Here is a 16713-nt window from a genome sequence, read left to right on the forward strand (position 1 = left end):
GGCCTGCCCGCCGTCCCTGGGGCCCGAGGCCGCGCGGCAGGGCGAGGGGCGCTCGGCGAGCTCGCCCCCGACAGGGCTGGGAGGGAAGGGGTGCCGCGAGGGACTCGCGAGGGCCCCACTTACACGTTGAGCAGCTTGGCCGCCTCGTACACCCCCACGGTGATGGTGCGCTGACTCAGGGCTTTGCTGAGCACTTCCTCGAGGGCATCCCCCACCTTATCCATCCTACACGCGAGCGAGAGCAAAGGGGGTCCCGTCAGTCCCCGTCCCTTAGGGGTCACCGCCGCCCCTTCGCACTGCACCGCGACTCTCCCTCCGGAGTTCGTGCGCCACCGCGCCGCCCAGCTTTCTGCAAACCCGAAAACTCCCCCAGCCCTGTCACCCCTGGTGAACCCTCCCACGGCCATCGGACGGGTGGCCTGCGAAAAACTCCGAGAACGCCACCCGTCACCCTCCCCCGAGGGCGCTGCCGGTTCCTGGCGCTGGGCGCAGCCACAGGCTGCCAGCCGCAGGAGCCGCACGGCCAGGGACAGTCCCTTCGGCCTTCTGCAAAGGCCCGGAGGGCTCGGCCAGGCTGGGGGCACGCGCCTTCCGTCTGCGGGCGCCGCGGGGAAGGCCCCCAGAGCGAGCAGGACGCGAGGTGCCCACAGCAAACTTTTAACCGCTCGCTCCCCGGCAAACCTTGCACAGCCGGGCCGCCCTGGGGGGCAGGCAGTGGGCGAGAAGAGTTCAGGGAGAGACCCCGGTCGCCTTACCTTTCGGTCTTCTGCTCTCCAGCCGAAAATTCCTCCAAAGTCATATTGCAACTGCAAATCCCCCTCAGAGAGAGCGCGGCGTGCGGGCTGCTCCTGCCACCGTGAGCGCTTGGGGCGCCTGCTCTCTGCTGCACTCCCTCACTGGCTCGTCCGGCGCCCGCCGCCGCCGCGCGGTCCGTCCCTCCCGCCCCGCTCGCGCGTCCGCTCCCGACCCCTCGCCTCGCCACAGGCCCAGACGTGGACCGGGCAGCTGCCTCACAGCCACTGAAGGACAAAGGCCCCGCTCGCCAGAGTTATCCTGCCAACCTCCAGCCAACCACCACCCGCCTCATTTGCATACGCACAGCCATTGGGCTATGCAAATAAGCCTGCACAGACAATTTGACCCCAGCTCCTGGAACCGTGGGGAGAGAAGCGGAAGGAGGTGGAGCCACGCGGAAGGCGAGCACAGGGGGCGGGGGCGGTGCAGGGCCAGGGGAGGGCGGGGTCCGGAGCGGACTCTCTTATCCTGTTGGAGGGGCCCGTAGCAGGGCCCATGGGGGGGTTTTGCAGTGGCAGGGCGGGAGGCGGGGGGGGGGGGGGGGGGGGGGGGGGGGGGGGGGGGGGGGGGGGGGGGTCTTCAAATTGAGGCTGGAGCAGGCTGCCAAATGTTTTTCTAGTTGGTGCACATTTTTTTTTGTCTTTTCATGTCTTTTGTTTTTAGGGGTTGTTATTAAAATCTATTTCCAGGGTTAATGCACCCAAGTCTAGTAATTATTAGTAAGCAGGTTACATAAAAAGAGTGTTTCAGACCTCTGGGGCAAAGTTTACCTCAGAAGTGTTGTTTATGTAAGTCTAGGCAAAGCCGCTTATTAGTAGTAGTATTATTTCGGTGCCCTGATGGCTGGTTTGATTTATTTTTGGAAGGTTGCAAGGGTTGGAAGCTCAAAAAAGAAAAATCAACACATTTGTGTTTGGTGATGGCAGGGAACCAAGTTGGAATCTTTTCCACAGAAAGGCTTCCCACCTGCCCAGGGTAACTCTGGAAAACCGTTTTCAGGAGGAGCTGGTTACCACATGTGTGTATCCTAGCCTTGCAACCCAAATTCACCTTTCTCAGAGAGAGCTTTTTCCAAAGGAGAATCCTACTGCACCGGCACCAGCTAGGAGACAAATGTCTGACACCCACACAAGTCTAAATTCAAAATACTCCCAATATGCCCTAAGCTTCCTTTCATAAGGCAAATATGTCACTACCTTCCACAGAGAGCATATGATCTCACTGTGAATTATTGATGTTAGATGCTGAATCATGAAGCTGCAGCTATAGGGCCTTTTAGTCATATGCTAAAATTTCACCTTTGAGATCATGGCAACCTGTGGGTGGAAAGCAAGCAGTAGTTACGCATTTTTGAAAAGCAAACTTTCGTGTATAGACTTTGACTTAAGTTGAAAGTTTTTCCCTTTGTTTTATGAGTGTATGCAATAAATGCAAAAACATGTCTTAAACCTATTGAAGTTACCAAAAATGGTGAAAATGCCTCCCATATGCTCTCATTCAAAACTCTGCTTGCATTATGAAGGTCTGTATAGCCAAAGGTTAGAGAAGTAATTTTTTGCGAAGGTACATAGGAGTTTTTGCACCTGTATGTTTGTATCACTGCAGGCAAAATATTCTCCAGCTCTCTTCATCTTAATTTAGTGGCAAAGAAAAGTGATATGTTGGTTTTCTGGCTCATTTATTTGAGCTGACATTTTGCACTTAATCCCTAGCTGCATTGTCAGCAAGGGGCAATGTTTGAGTAAAGGAATGGTTATGACCAATGGATAATTTACCCAAAGGTGCTTGTGTATTTCATATCTATGCCTAAATACAAACATGTGATGCCTTTGTTAAAGAATTCCTTAGAATTGAAATTTAGGTAGGTGCTGAAATACTTGCAGTTTTAGAAACGAAAGGTGAGTTACACAATATAGCCTGAGTCATCATTTGGAAATTGTTGAACTGTCTTCTGTGGAACTCCAAGGTTCTATCTGCTAGGTATTTCTTAGAGGTTCTTTGGAAGAAAGTTGAAATCACAGCAAGCTGACCAAGAATTAGGGAATTTCTTGATAGCAGGGACCGTGACTTTATGAACTTAGTGTTCTCAGCATCTCACACAATTTCTGCATTTATTAGTGGAACAGTCAGTGTTTATTGAGTTGAATAGAATCTGAGCGTTGAATGAGATCTCAGGATCCTTCAGTCCTGTGCAGTGCATGAATTTTCTCTAAGATATTACACCATTTAACTTTAATTCAAAAAAGTTGCTTTGCTATCATACTGTATACCAAGAACTATGCAGTTCATGATCCTTTGCCTTTAAAGTGCTTGCCATTTAATTGGTATGCCCATGCTTGGACTGGATTTTGGGACAAAATAGGATGCACTGTCATCATCTAGCTATGCTGAAAGTCCCATGACTTTAGTCATCTGAGCGGAAACTGTAGGATGGTGGAACCCATGTATTGTTTATGCCAATTCAAATGAACCACGGCTCTAATAATGCCCCACCCAAGTCAACTATATAGGCCTAGTCTGTCACTCAAAAACTATACTGCATGCTATATTTGGCCTCATGGGAAAGTGATTTGTTCAAGTGTTGTGGGGTTGTTCTCTGTGAGAGAGGCCTAGCCTTCCAGTATTCAAAAATATTCATTTGTCATACTTTCTGACTCAGATATGTTTTATCATTTCATCTCATTGCTGAGTCTACCTAGAGTGTTTCATCAGTTATTATCTTCCAAGTTGGTCCTCGTGGCTGAAAGTAGAAACTTCCATTTCATTACAGTTAGAATACAGTTATATTCTCACAGATGATATTTCACAAACAGTAGTCCTGGGGGAAGTTGCTATCCAATGATAGGTCAGAGGAATTTCCCTAGATTAGTATAGAAAATGTATGTAAAGAATATTGTTAAAAATAATTCTACAATGTGAAGTCTTTTTAAAAACTATCCCAAATAGCCCTGAGTTCTTCCACTGCACAGGACTGGAATGACCCGTAGTAATATTTGTAAGGATGCCAAATGGTTATATTCAGCAATCAGATGAAACTATGTACTCAAGAGTTGTTAAATAATTTTAGTACCACTACCTTCTTTGTATGTTCAGTCTTTTTTTAAATTTTCTTCACTTTTCTCATACATATTTTCCTACTGTTGGTTCATAGTATAGAATGATAATCTTCCTCTTTAGAACTTAGTCAATCTTTTAATATCCAAAAGAAATATGATGCTTATTATTGCAGTATTAGATCATTGTTTATATTAAAGGAGATCAATTAGGCTATGACATAGTAATATATCTATAACTATGTACCTATTATATTTTATTATTAAAAATCATACGTTTTCTGATATATTTTTAGTGTAAGTCTGGTGAAACTTGTTTCTAAAGGCAGGCTGTGAATTTTCTTCATTTTCTTCCCCAGAGAAGATTATTCAGACAAAATTTACTGTCACCTAAAAATGTGTTGTTTAGAATTAATATTTTCATTTGAATTAAAAAATTTTGAATTTAACAAATTTAAATAATTGTTTAGCTTCTTGGACCAATGCTGTGATAGGCAAATTCTAAGATGACCTCAATGATCTTTAACCCCCTTGGTATAAAGCTCTGTATAATCCCTTCCCTTGAGTTGGACAGAAGCTATGCCTTGCTTCTAACCAACTGAATATGACAATGGTGTTGGGTGTCACACCCATGATTATATTACATTCTAAGGTAAAGGTGAAAGGATTTAGCAGATGTAATTAAGGTCCTAATCAGTTGAAAAGGAGATTATGCTAGATGGGCGTGACCTAATCAGGTGACCCCTTAGAAGAGAGCCTAGGCCTTCTCTGTAGACAGACTAGAAGCATCAAAGACTCTCCATCACTGGCTTTGAAGAAGCAAATTTTCATGAATTCTACAGTGGCAAGGTAATTAATTTTGCCTGCAACCTGAGAGAGTTTAGAAATGGGTCCATCCCTAGTAGATCCTTCAGATGAGAATGTAGTCCTTGGTGACACTGATTTTATCCTTGTGAGACTCTGAAAAGAGATCCAAACTGAGCCATGCCTGAACTTCTGACCTGTAGGAACTGTGAAATAATAAAATGCATGCTGTTTTAAATCACTAAGTTTGGGGTAATTTGTTACAAAGCATCAAAACCTAATATAACCCCCTTAATGCCATCTTGTTGGTATTCAATAAATCCTCACCCTATGTGAATTCTCTTCAGTTATTAATATACATGGGAATAGAGTCATTCTATTACTTTGAGCCTTATGCCAACCACCTTGTGTTGCCATCAGCTGTTCACATTTCACCAGCCATGCTGGAGCCAGCCAGATGAGATGTCAAATGAAGAGACTCACTAGGACATATTTTCAATGATCCCCTCACCCCATTCCTCAATTCCCCATGGAGTCAAGTGTATGCCAGAAGGCTTCTATTGTAGTAGGAATAGTCTCTCTGTGATGTCTCTGAATGGTAGACTAATCAATGGTGAGGGAGGGAGGTGGTCTGAGGTGGTAATTGGCCAATGGTAATTTGTTTTTGGATAGTTTTCTGAATTTTCTATCTCTGAAAGAGAAGAGATAATTCTTTTTACCCATCTATTTCATTGCAAAGCTTTCTTCTTCCTATGCCTTACCAGCTTAGTCCTTGGACCTCTTCTCTGTCTATACTCACTCTTTTGGTGACTTCATCCTTGGATTGAAACATTTATATGCTTATGACTCCCAAATAAACTTCCAATATGGTCAGTCATCATTCTCGAACTTCGGGCTTACTCATCATCTCTGTCTTAATATACGATAAGCATCTCAAACTCAAAATGACAAAAGTTGACCTTCTGATTGTCCTCCTATCGGTCAGTGGCAATTCCATCCTTCCCATTGTTCAGCTTCCAAATCGTGGTGTCACTCTTGACTTCATTCCTTCACAACTCACATCCACTCCATCAGCAAATCCTATCAGCTTACTTCAAAATGTAAAATAATTCAACCATTTCTCAGGGCTGCCACCACTACTGCCACCATCTCCCACCTGGATCACTGCAACAACTGATCTCTCTCTCTGCTTTTGCCCTTCCTCAGCACACCTCCAGCAACCAAAGTGATTCTATAAATAGCAGGTCATATCCCAGTCAATTTTCTGACCCAAACCTATAATAGACCCTTTTTTCACTGAGAGTAAAAGCAAAATTGCTTACTACGGCTTAAAAGAACTTACAAAATCTGTTCACTATGATGAAAATGTTCTAATATTGATGGTAGTGCTAGCTGCACAACCCTGTTAATATATTAAAAACCACTGACTAGTACATGTAGGGTGAATTATATGGAATGTGAATTATATCTCACTAAAGCTATTATTAAAAAAATATATCAGATCCCTACTCCAACCTCATCTTTTATTACTGTCTCCCATGCTCATCCCTCTCTAGGCACACTGATTTTCCTTTTGTCTCAGGGCCTTTGTACTGCCTGCCTGCCTGTCTGCCTGGAATATTCTTACTTTTGATAACCACATTGCTCATGCCCTTCAAGTCCCCTTTTTAATGAGGCCTTACCCGACCACTCTACTTAAATTGCAATACCCAGCATTACTGATCTCCTAAACCCTTTTCCCTTTCTCTTCAACAAACTATATCTTTGGTCACTTTCTAACATATATATTTTACTTCCATATGTTGTCTATTATCTGACTACCCCGTCAGCCCACTCAACTCCCCCAGTACAAATTCAATGCAGTAGGAGTGTTTTGTTCACTGGTTGATCCCTAAGTGGTTAGAATAGTGCCTGGCACCGTATGGACCCTTGATAAACATTGAATCCGGGGCACCTGGGAGGCTCGGTCAGCTGGGCAGCTGGCTTCAGCTCAGGTCATGATCTCATGGGTTCAAGCCTCATGTTGGGCTCCGTGCTGACAGCTAGCTCAGAGCCTGGAGTCTGCTTCAGATTCTGTGTCTCCCTCCTCTTTCTGACCTTCCCCTGTTATACTGTCTCTCTCCTCTCTGTCTCTCAAAAATAAATTTAAAAAAACATTAAAAAAACATTGAATCAGACACTTTTGAAGGAATAAGTTGTCCAGATTCAAAGATATAATTAGTGAACTAGAACATAAAGCTATAAATAAACTTTTAGTCTTTTATGTTGTAAAGGAAGATGTCTTGATTGAACACGGTTTTTGTTGGTTGTACTTTTTAATTACAACAGGTTGTGCACCCTTATCTGCATTTTATATTCTTCTACTTACTTCCTCCACCCCCAACCTGACAATTTTCTAAATATTTTTTCTCAGGACCTATAGACTGGTCCATTTTGTGAGCTAAGGATTTGTGACCTCTACCAGTCTGTACTGTATACACACATAAAACCCAATAGATTAAAAGATGCTTAATTGCCAAGCTTCAAGTCTTGTTCTTTTAATGTAGCATAAAGAGATTATAATGATGAGGAAAACAACCTTGAAAGGTTTTATGAAGGTGAGTTTTGAAGTGGGAGGTTTAAAAGGGCAAAGATGGGGTGTTTTGTTATGGAAGCAACATACAAGAAACACAATGGAGATGAAATTAAAGAAACTGAGTAGTACTTAGGACACTGTAAACAAAAGAAATAAGGAATAAAGGAAAATAAGAGCATTCTTTACTCCTATATGAACTTTTATGTTTTTCTCTGGCTTCAGTGCTTGCTTATAAGCATTTAATCTCTATTCACTGGAAGTTTTTGACAGTAGAGCTTGTGATTTGAAATTGCTTATAAGATCTGTGCTGTGAATAATATGCATTCTTATATTCTCTCCGGTTCTCTTTTACTTTGGCAATGAAGTGTCAATATTAAGGTCTGGAAGGTATTAAATATTAAAACAAGATAATTTATGATTAAACCCTATAGGACTGGTCTTTTGAAAAGGGTCTAGGACATGGTTTTTTAAGTGCCCATTTCTGACTGGCTGGTCTTGGAGGATGTCTGACAGTACTCTGTCTGGCTACTGTTTGACTTTATATTGTAAAGGTCCAAAGTAGACTCAGTTTTAGTAACCAAAGAATGTGGAGAGCAGACTGTTATCTGGCTGTCCATTATGAACACTTTACTCCTGGGCTCCATGGACCATATCAGTTTGTGGCAAAGTGATGGATTGTGTTTAACATTCTGTTGTTGACCTATAAGGACTTTTGCCATATGTTCTAGCTCATGCCCTTAAGATATAGGAGGGGGAGGGCATATTAGTATCACTGACCACTAAGCAGAAATGTGTCACAGATTTTGCTTTCTCAGCTGGAATATCACCCTTGGCAAGCCATCCCTCCCTATTCTAGGAAAACATCACCATCAAATACAAGGTCTGTTGATAGATTCATTTGATGGTTTATTATATATCTGTGTTTTAGTGGAGTTTTGAAATTATGCTGTAAGATTAAGATTTATGTGGCTACTTTGCATGCACAGCCAACATAAGTCTAATTTGATGTCCTTTCAAGAATGTGGCTTACAAAATGATGCATGATATTAGGCAGGCCATTTACCCACTCCATACCTCAGTTTCCCCATCTGTCAACTGTTTTATAATTTGTTTTTTAGAATTCTATCTCCCCAGAATAAATAGCAGGCATAATCCTTACATACAGATAGATAGATAAAAGCAGGAGTGTTCTGGCTGCAGCAGCCAGATAGGGACGGGGTGAGGGAGACAGAGTTCTGTAGATCCAGGACTCCTCTCACTCCCCTTCCCCAATTCAACCCATAGTCTATGAAACACACATTGGGCACAGTTGGAAACCGAAAACTTTGTCCCATGGGACTCTTCCAGCTGTAACATTTTTTAATGCTTATTAATTGTGTTATCCTATAATTATTCTATAATTGTCACAGCCACCGAACTTCTATCTTTACATCAAAATGTTTTTCTGAGCCTTGACAATGTAATCAAATAATCTGTGTAAAGAATCAAAAACACATTGATATCAATTTTCAAAAATTGCAATCCATTTCAATAAATTAGTTGAGATTATGTTACAACTTGCCTCATTAACCTTACTATATCGCCTGGTTACCAAATGCCGTGGAGTATGATTTGGCACTGTGTCTTAATAAACAGGTCGCACCTGGAAGCTAGAGGCCCGCTCCCATCTGAGAAGAAACAGCTACAACAGATGGTAAAACGACTGAAAACCAGGGGGGGGTCATTGTTTAATGACCATATGAATTAAGTTTGGGTAATTTAGCGTGTCTCTCATTATCCCTGGCAACTGGACCCTCTACTCCATTTTGTAAGTTTGGATTTATATCTTTTACATAAACTACGAAAACAAGTCCATCTGTGATCCCGAAGCTACACTCACTTTAAATCCAACCACAGTGTAAATCCTGATTTCTTTGGTTCTGGCCGCGAGGAACCCATAACCACGGGACTTTGGCCATACTCTGCGATTTACTTTTTCTTGAGTTACTTCTTATCATCCCTGACAGGTTCCCTTCACTCTTTTTGAAGTTTTTATTTATAAAAAGAACGTAATTTTCAACCTAAAACACGTACGAGCATACTTTCTAAGAGTCTAAGATGTCAAAATTTTAATCCATGTGTAGCCCTTTAGAAGATTTTCTTCTGAAAGCTGTAACAGTAATTACACAGGGATGTTTCCAAACATTCCTAACTCGACTTGTGATTTGTTAGTGAAAAACAGCACATATGTTAAATGCTTATCATGTACTTGGCACTATGATAAGATTTTTATTTATATGACATCACTTGACTGTCATGAACCTCTTTGAGGATACGGTTGTCTTCATTTTATTGCTGAAGAGGCTGCATGGCCTATTGGAAAGGTTAAACCAGTTACTAGCTCAAAGGCCCCACAGCTAAGTGGCGGACCCAGGATGCAAATGCACGTCTGTGGGACCCCAGACTTCACCTTCTTAGCCATAGATTATCTTCCTCGAGAACAGCTACAGGACAAAAGTCGACAAAAAAGTTGACATAGCATCAGAGCATCGTACTCAGAATGCAAGCTCTGGAGTCAGGCTTAGGCAAGTCACCTAACCTCTTTGGTCACTTTTCTGAGTAATAATTGTTATCTCATAAGTTCATTATGACAATTAAATGAGATAGTATACATACAGTATGTACAATGCATAGCATATAGAACACCATACATGTTAATTACACAGCACACATTTTCCAAATCCCATTCTAATCTTCTTCATTCCCAATTCCTTCATCTGTATAAAATACTGGATTTCCCTTTTCTCTAACATTTGGGACATCATCGTTCATGGTAAAAGTACTGGGCTTCCCTGACTTCACCTAATACTGTGAAAAATTCCACTGAATTTTAACACAGCCACAGCTGAATCCAATATATGTGTTCCCTCCCTAACTGCAGAGGAACCAAGTTTTCGCCATTTGTGCACTTCAGACTTTTAGGCAGTTTTGATAGCATGAATGATGTCCTTCTGCATGCTAAAGAACAGGTCTTGATGTTATTCAAACCCTTCGTGTGCGTGTGTGTGTGTGTGCGCACGCGCGCTTGCAATCCCCTCCCCTCCCAGCGCGTGACCTCATGCACACATGTTTAATACAGAACAATGAGTTTCTTAAATTGTAGAATACCCTTACATTTCTTTTATCCTCTGAAAGCTTCCTGTATTTGTGAACTTCTTTCAGATCAGTAACTGCAGCCTCAACATCTGGGTCCTCCCTGCTGTAGGGAACATAAATTAACTGGTAGCATCCTGCAAATGTTACGGGTGGGAAATTGGGAGTACAGAGGCAGGCCAGAGTGCAGTTCAGTATCTAGCAGCTGGTCCCGATGTAGTGCCTCAGAACTGGTTTTAGCTGACGTCAGATAACGCTGATGTGCACCAGATTGGCTTGTAGTACCAGTAAAGCTGACCCCTCCCACTTCCCCTACTGCCCCGTGCTTGCCAGAATGCTGGAGACCATTATGAACTCACAGTTGTCATTTGATCTCCATCTGGCTGCTGTCACTAAAGCTGCCTTTTATCGCTTGCCAGAAGTGTAAAGCTAAAGACATTTCTCTTTCTCACAGATCTTTGCTTCTAGCCCTTACTTTTCTAATTTTCTGGGTAGTTCCAAATAATTCTCCTTCTGTCTGAGTCTGTGTACCACCACCAGGAAACTAACAAAGGACCTACTGGAATGTTTACCCACATGTCTACTTGGAGAACTAGATTTAGCAATAGATTTTTAGGAAGTGTTAGAGGTGGGCTGTGGTTTTGTTGACTTCAGATATTATGTCTTAAACTTGATGTGGTTTGAATTTCTGAGATAAATGTGAGATTCGCATGTATGATCTCATGCTGTGGTAAATTTTATGGAGCTGTAGATCACAACAGTCTAGCCATACAATTATATGGGTCTCTGTACTGAATTAGAATCTACACAAATTAAACAATAAATATAAGAGCATTGTGCCATAAATTGGACCTTATAACAGCTTAATAATCTGAGGAGGATAGAAAATGAATTCTGAGGTGATGCTTAATGTCACTAGAATGTTCTTAGTATATAAAACTCATTGTAAATCTGGTACCAGCTTAAAGATGTGCAGTTAGTGATGGTCCAGGAATTAAGGTTTTGCAATCTTAGCCTGAAGATCATTCCTGGTCAAGAGCCCTCTTGAGAAATAGCATTTCACATTCAGTAAACATTGTTGATGGACATAGATGGAGAATGGGCTCTAAAAAGTTTTGGAAACAAATTTAGGATCCTAATTATAAAGAATCTTTTATATATGTTTTCAGTATACTGTTTCTAAAAAAATTAGGAGTCACTACATTCTGTATGAATCCATATTGTGTTTGCATGTAAAAAATGAAATAATGTGGAGGGACATACATCACAATGAAAACATGTTCCTCTGTGAGTGACGGGATTACAGGTCATGTTGGTTTTCTTATTTTTACTTACTTTTTATTTGATAATGTTTCATAAAATAAGCATGTGTTACTTTTTAAAAATGTTTTAAATAGAGGTAAAACTTACCTTAAGTGAAAAACACATGTCTTAAGTGTATAATTAGATGAGTTTTGCCAAATGTATACACTCATTTAATCTAATCAAGATACAAAGTCCAATTAAGATATAACCTCAAAATTATATAACCCCAATCAAGCTATATAACATTTCCATTTTCCTAGAAATCTCCCATTGACCCTCTTCCAATCCCCACATCCCATAAGCAACTACTGTTCTGATCTCTATCATAGACAAGCATGCCACTCTTTAAAAACAAAGCATAGTTGTTGTTGTTGTTTTAAAGAAACTTCTGTGTAGACTGAGATAGGACTAAAAAGTAAATAAATAAATTGAAACAGTTCCTTGCATTCAAATATCTTACCCTGTCAGTGAGGAGATAAAAGAAATGATAGAGAAAGCATGAAAAAGAGAATTTAAGAACCAAATCATGTAACTCAAGAAAATTCAGAGAAAAGCAAGATAATACCTAAGAATTGATAAGACCTTAGATCCATTATTTTATTCCAGTAGAAAAAGAGGAAAAGTCCACTAAACTATATGATCTAAGAGGTCAGGGACTGTGTTCATTTTGTGCACTCTATCCTCAGTAACCTATACATTATCTGGCAAGGGTACTGATTCAAGAAATACTTATAGACTGAATAAGTGGATACTTTTATTCAGTTACACAGTCAACAAATATTCACTCTGCCAATAAATATTTATTGACCTCTTACTATGTGCCATGGATTGTGCTAAAACCCTGGAGATAGAATGAAAGGCAATGGTCCCTAAAAATGACAGAAATGGTGTCTAACTTCATGGACCTTACAATGTGTAGTGTCAGTAAGACTGATATTAGCTGTGTTTTAGAAACAAATAGAATGGCATAGTTGTGGGATGAAAGAGGAAGGAGCTTGGTGAGCCTGAAGAAGTGAAAGAAGTCCACGCACAGCAGCACGCAAGGGTGAGGAAGGGTGAGGAGATGGGGCTGGAGAGTTAGTCAAGGAGATGGTGCAAATAGGACCTTGTTGGTTCTCAGATGGATTTGATATTTTTTCCCAAGAAGAACAGGGAGCTATTGAAGGATTTTAAGCAGGGGAAGGACATGGTCAATTTTGTGTTTTTAAGGTATCATTCTGGCTCTTGAACTGAGAGAACGGCTTGGACAAAGGTAAGGGAAGATATGGGAAGACCAGTAAAGAGGTTGTGGTAATAGTGTAAATAGTGTGGAGGGCTCTGGAGATGATGGCAGTAGAGGGAGAAAAAAGAAGTGGAGTTAAGGCATATTCATTTAGAAGTAGAACTGAGCGCTGACAAACTGATGGGTTGTGATGAAAAAATGAGTAGTGTCAGGAGTGACTGCAGGTCCAGGCATGAGCAACTTTGTTGATGGCAGAACCATTTATTTTTTTTCCTCTCAGATCAATATGCAAAAGAAGCCAAGCTCATAGATTGACAATGGTGAGGGTCACACCTCTGTTGGGCAGAGTTCAAACTCTGGGTCTATAATGTGTCTGCTGCCTACCTGAGGCACAGCCCACAAAGGTGGTAATTTGGAATGGCTAATATAGGGCAACCTGGTGATGATGGAAGGATTTTTGTTCCCACTCCCTTCTCTCTTGGGTGCCTTTCCTAGATCTTGCCCATGTTTCTCCCTTTCTTCCAACGACCCTCATATCCTTTTCAGGTGTCTGATAATTCAGTTTTACTAAGGTAATTACTGATATTTATGGCTCTAAGCTGGGGTTGCCTTTTCCCTACCTCCTAGACCCTACATATCTTTGACTCTTTTCTTTTTAAAAGTAATGGGATGGATATCACAGAGACAGGACAGGTCACAGAGCCAGCTGTTACAACTATAATTTCTTAGAGAAATGAGGCCCTCCTATTGTTCTCTATTTCCCCTATTATTTCCTTCCTTGCCCTTTTCCAGTATTTTCTTTGCACTCTATCAGTTGTTTTTATTTTGGATCCTCACTCTGTGACCTTGGAAAGTATACTTAAGATCTCTGAACCTCAGTTTCTCCAGCTATAGATAGGGGATAATATTAATGTCAGTGGGTTTAATGCCTTCTACACGATAATGTGTCACTGTTGATTGCTTTCCCTCACCACCTATTCATTGGCTTAATTGCTGGGCATCCTCAGGAAGTCACTGTTAGACATACTCAACTTCTATAGGCAAGCTGAAAGGTATCACCACTGTTGAATTTGGAAGGTGTTTCTTTCATCTCTGTTTCCCTCCTCACTTGTACACTACATGAGGACGTGCCATCTTTGAGAGCTGGTTATTTGTCTCATCAGGTTATCAGTATATCTCAATGGATACAATAATGATTAAGGGAGAGAGGGTGGCTAGATCCGCACAAATCATCCCTAAGATGAGAAAAGCAATTCAATAAGCATTTTATACTGATTACCAATCACAAATGTCCCTGTGTATAAAAACTAATCTTTTGTTTGAAGAGTACACATATGAATCAAGCAAACTAACTCATATCACTTATGTCTATGAATAATATGTGTGTTTCATAGAAATCAGTTAACAAGGGCTCAACACTTACTCATTTATAGTTATACATGTCATTAAGCACTTACTAAATACAAAAGCATGCCCCAGGAGCTGGGTCCAGAGTCTTGAACAAGACAGAGCTCCAATGGAGTTCACATGCTCTTGAAGAAGATGTACTTGAAACAACTAATTGCACAATTAACTGATCAATTATAATTGTGGTAAGTTCTACAAAGAAACAATTATAGGTTGATATGAGAATTTATAGCAGGAGATCTGATCACGTAGAGAGGTCAGGAAGGTGGGAAAAGACTTCTGAGGGAATTACTAGTAAGCACTGAATTTGAAGACTAAAAAGCAATTCCTAAGAAAAAGAAGGTGAGCTCCCCAGTTGTGTGAGAATTGAAGGCTCTGAGTTTCCCAGTGCTGGTAGTGTCTCAGGATCTGACCCCAACAGAGCAGAATTCAGTTTCAGTGACTTACTGTTCTGAAGCTGGAATCCATAAGGATCTTACCATGTGGTTACATCCAAAGGGAAGCAATACACTAGGTACTCTCAGACTCAACCAAGTTAAATTGAGTAGAGAGTATAGAGGTATTAAGTAACATTATTTCCCTTATCAAAGACACACACAGCCTACTCAGGAACCTTCACTCTACTGAAGGTCTGCTTTGGGACACTAATATACACACCCGATAGCTCACTCAGCCCTACCCTCATCTTGCAATGCAGATACAAATGCACTTCACACCCAGGGGAACTGAGAATGAAGGAGATTAAATAACCTTCCCCAAATCACACCTGTACCAACCCTCATCCAATGAAAGCCCACAATCTTCCAGCTGCCCCATTGTTAGCATATTGTTAGATGACTGCTTTCCTCTTTAGAAGCACTTAGAACATTAAAGAAACAATTTAAAAGTGAAAGTGAGCCCCGGAACCAGAGAAGTTTTAAACCCAAGTAAAATCTGCAATGTTCACATTTTAAAATTTGTTTTTTAATAAAGATAATGATGACTCATGAGCAGGTTCATGCTTTGACTATTTAAGTTTGTGTGTGTTGCTATTCTGGTTTTCTAAGCTTTATCAGCAAAGAGGTGAGAAAGGGAGGTTAACATGATTAGGATTTCTACAAAGGGACTGAACCTTGAAAAACTAAATAGAACACACCATCAGATGGTTAAGGAGGACTAATTTAGTTGTGTGAACCATTGTCAGCCTCCCAGGATCTGGATGTTTACTGTCTTCATGTAAATTAAACTAATATTGCTGCATTTATATTGAACTTCCATTTTCAAAGCACTAACATGTTATAATTTTATCCTTATTATATTGGAGATCACATTCAAATAGTGCCAGAAAACCAAAGAGAACTCAGGAAGCTTCTTGAGAACAGTTTGGCAATTGAGAAATCACATCGGAAGGGTTTAAGGATTATTTCTTTTTCTATTTCATGGGAAAACTCAAGTGACCCAAAAAACCCTGGTTCTTTGGAAGGAGATCAAGAAACAAATAAATAGACTCTTCATGCGCCTCTTTGCTTGTGGGAGTTGGAGAAATGAAAATACACACAAAAACTTCATTTCTTGCAGTCTGTGCATTGGCCTCCTCCAGAACTGGGGGTGTCCCTGATATAAATGATGCTAAGTCATTATATCAAGCACTACTTTAAATCGGTCTGGTAGGCCTAAGAAAAATGATATGTTCTCTTGAACCCTGCACCTTTGGTTGAGCCTTGGGTCTATTTCTTTCCTCACAGGTTCCTTGAGCACCTTGAGTATTATGCTCCTACTCATTTCTCAGACGTCCCCTCCGTAAAGCATGAATTTAAGGCTTGAGCCTCTCTGGCTCCATATAATTGCTACTGCTGCTGTCTCGCCACCCCACCCCCCTTCCTCCATATACTCCCAATGGGAGTGCCGGAAGTATATTTTTGCAAATTAATCCGATCAAGTTGCATCACTTCTGAGAAACTTTATTTGGCTTCCTTTAACTATGGAGCAAAGTCCAGGCTGCACAGCATGGCAAATGATCTGACCTCTGTCTCATAAAGTACTTGTGCCCCCAGGTACTTCTTGTTCCAGCAGTGCTGGAGCATTTATGGCGCCCAATAGGTCTGGCTTCATGGAGTTGCAACCTGTGCCATCACATAAGTCCCCACTCCTAGAAGGGCTCTTTGACTTAATGCTCTGCTATAATCATTTGAAACTCTTAATAATTTATGAACAAGGGGCCCCACATTTCCATTTTGCTCTGGGCTCTGCAAACTAGAGCCAACTAGATGAGTGGCTGGTCCCAGTGCCCAGACATCATCCTGCTTCCCTTCTCTGTGCCTTGCATGTACTCTGCCCTCTGCCCAGCATACCTTTCTGTGTGTCTTCATTTCATGTGTTCTTTGTAGTCTTCAAACCTAATCTGAATACTGTTTCTTTAGTGGAACTTTCCCTGAATCCTT

General features: G+C 41.2%; 1 protein-coding gene and 1 long non-coding RNA gene across 3 annotated transcripts in view; both read right to left on the minus strand.

Annotated features, from left to right (window-relative positions):
• GADD45A (growth arrest and DNA damage inducible alpha) overlaps positions 1 to 1026 on the minus strand; it is a 3069-nt gene extending 2043 nt beyond the window's left edge. Inside the window, exons 1-2 of the mRNA XM_029945817.1 lie at positions 756 to 1026; positions 123 to 225 (exon numbers count right to left, since the gene is read on the minus strand). Coding sequence (XP_029801677.1) covers positions 123 to 225; positions 756 to 799 — 147 coding nt within the window. The 5' untranslated portion in view covers positions 800 to 1026. The remainder of the gene's footprint in view (positions 1 to 122; positions 226 to 755) is intronic.
• Positions 1027 to 9472: 8446 nt separating this feature from the next.
• LOC115299868 overlaps positions 9473 to 16713 on the minus strand; it is a 39257-nt gene continuing 32016 nt past the window's right edge. The window contains exons 2-3 of one of the 2 annotated variants that reach the window (XR_003912376.1): positions 10381 to 10465; positions 9473 to 9710 (exon numbers count right to left, since the gene is read on the minus strand). This is a non-coding gene — a long non-coding RNA (uncharacterized LOC115299868). Of the gene's footprint in view, positions 9711 to 10380; positions 10650 to 16713 lie in introns of those variants that run through there. The other variant, XR_003912375.1, reaches the window with a different exon arrangement.

The sequence above is a fragment of the Suricata suricatta genome, chromosome 8 (genome assembly GCF_006229205.1).
Source record: "Suricata suricatta isolate VVHF042 chromosome 8, meerkat_22Aug2017_6uvM2_HiC, whole genome shotgun sequence".
Lineage (NCBI taxonomy): Eukaryota > Metazoa > Chordata > Mammalia > Carnivora > Herpestidae > Suricata > Suricata suricatta.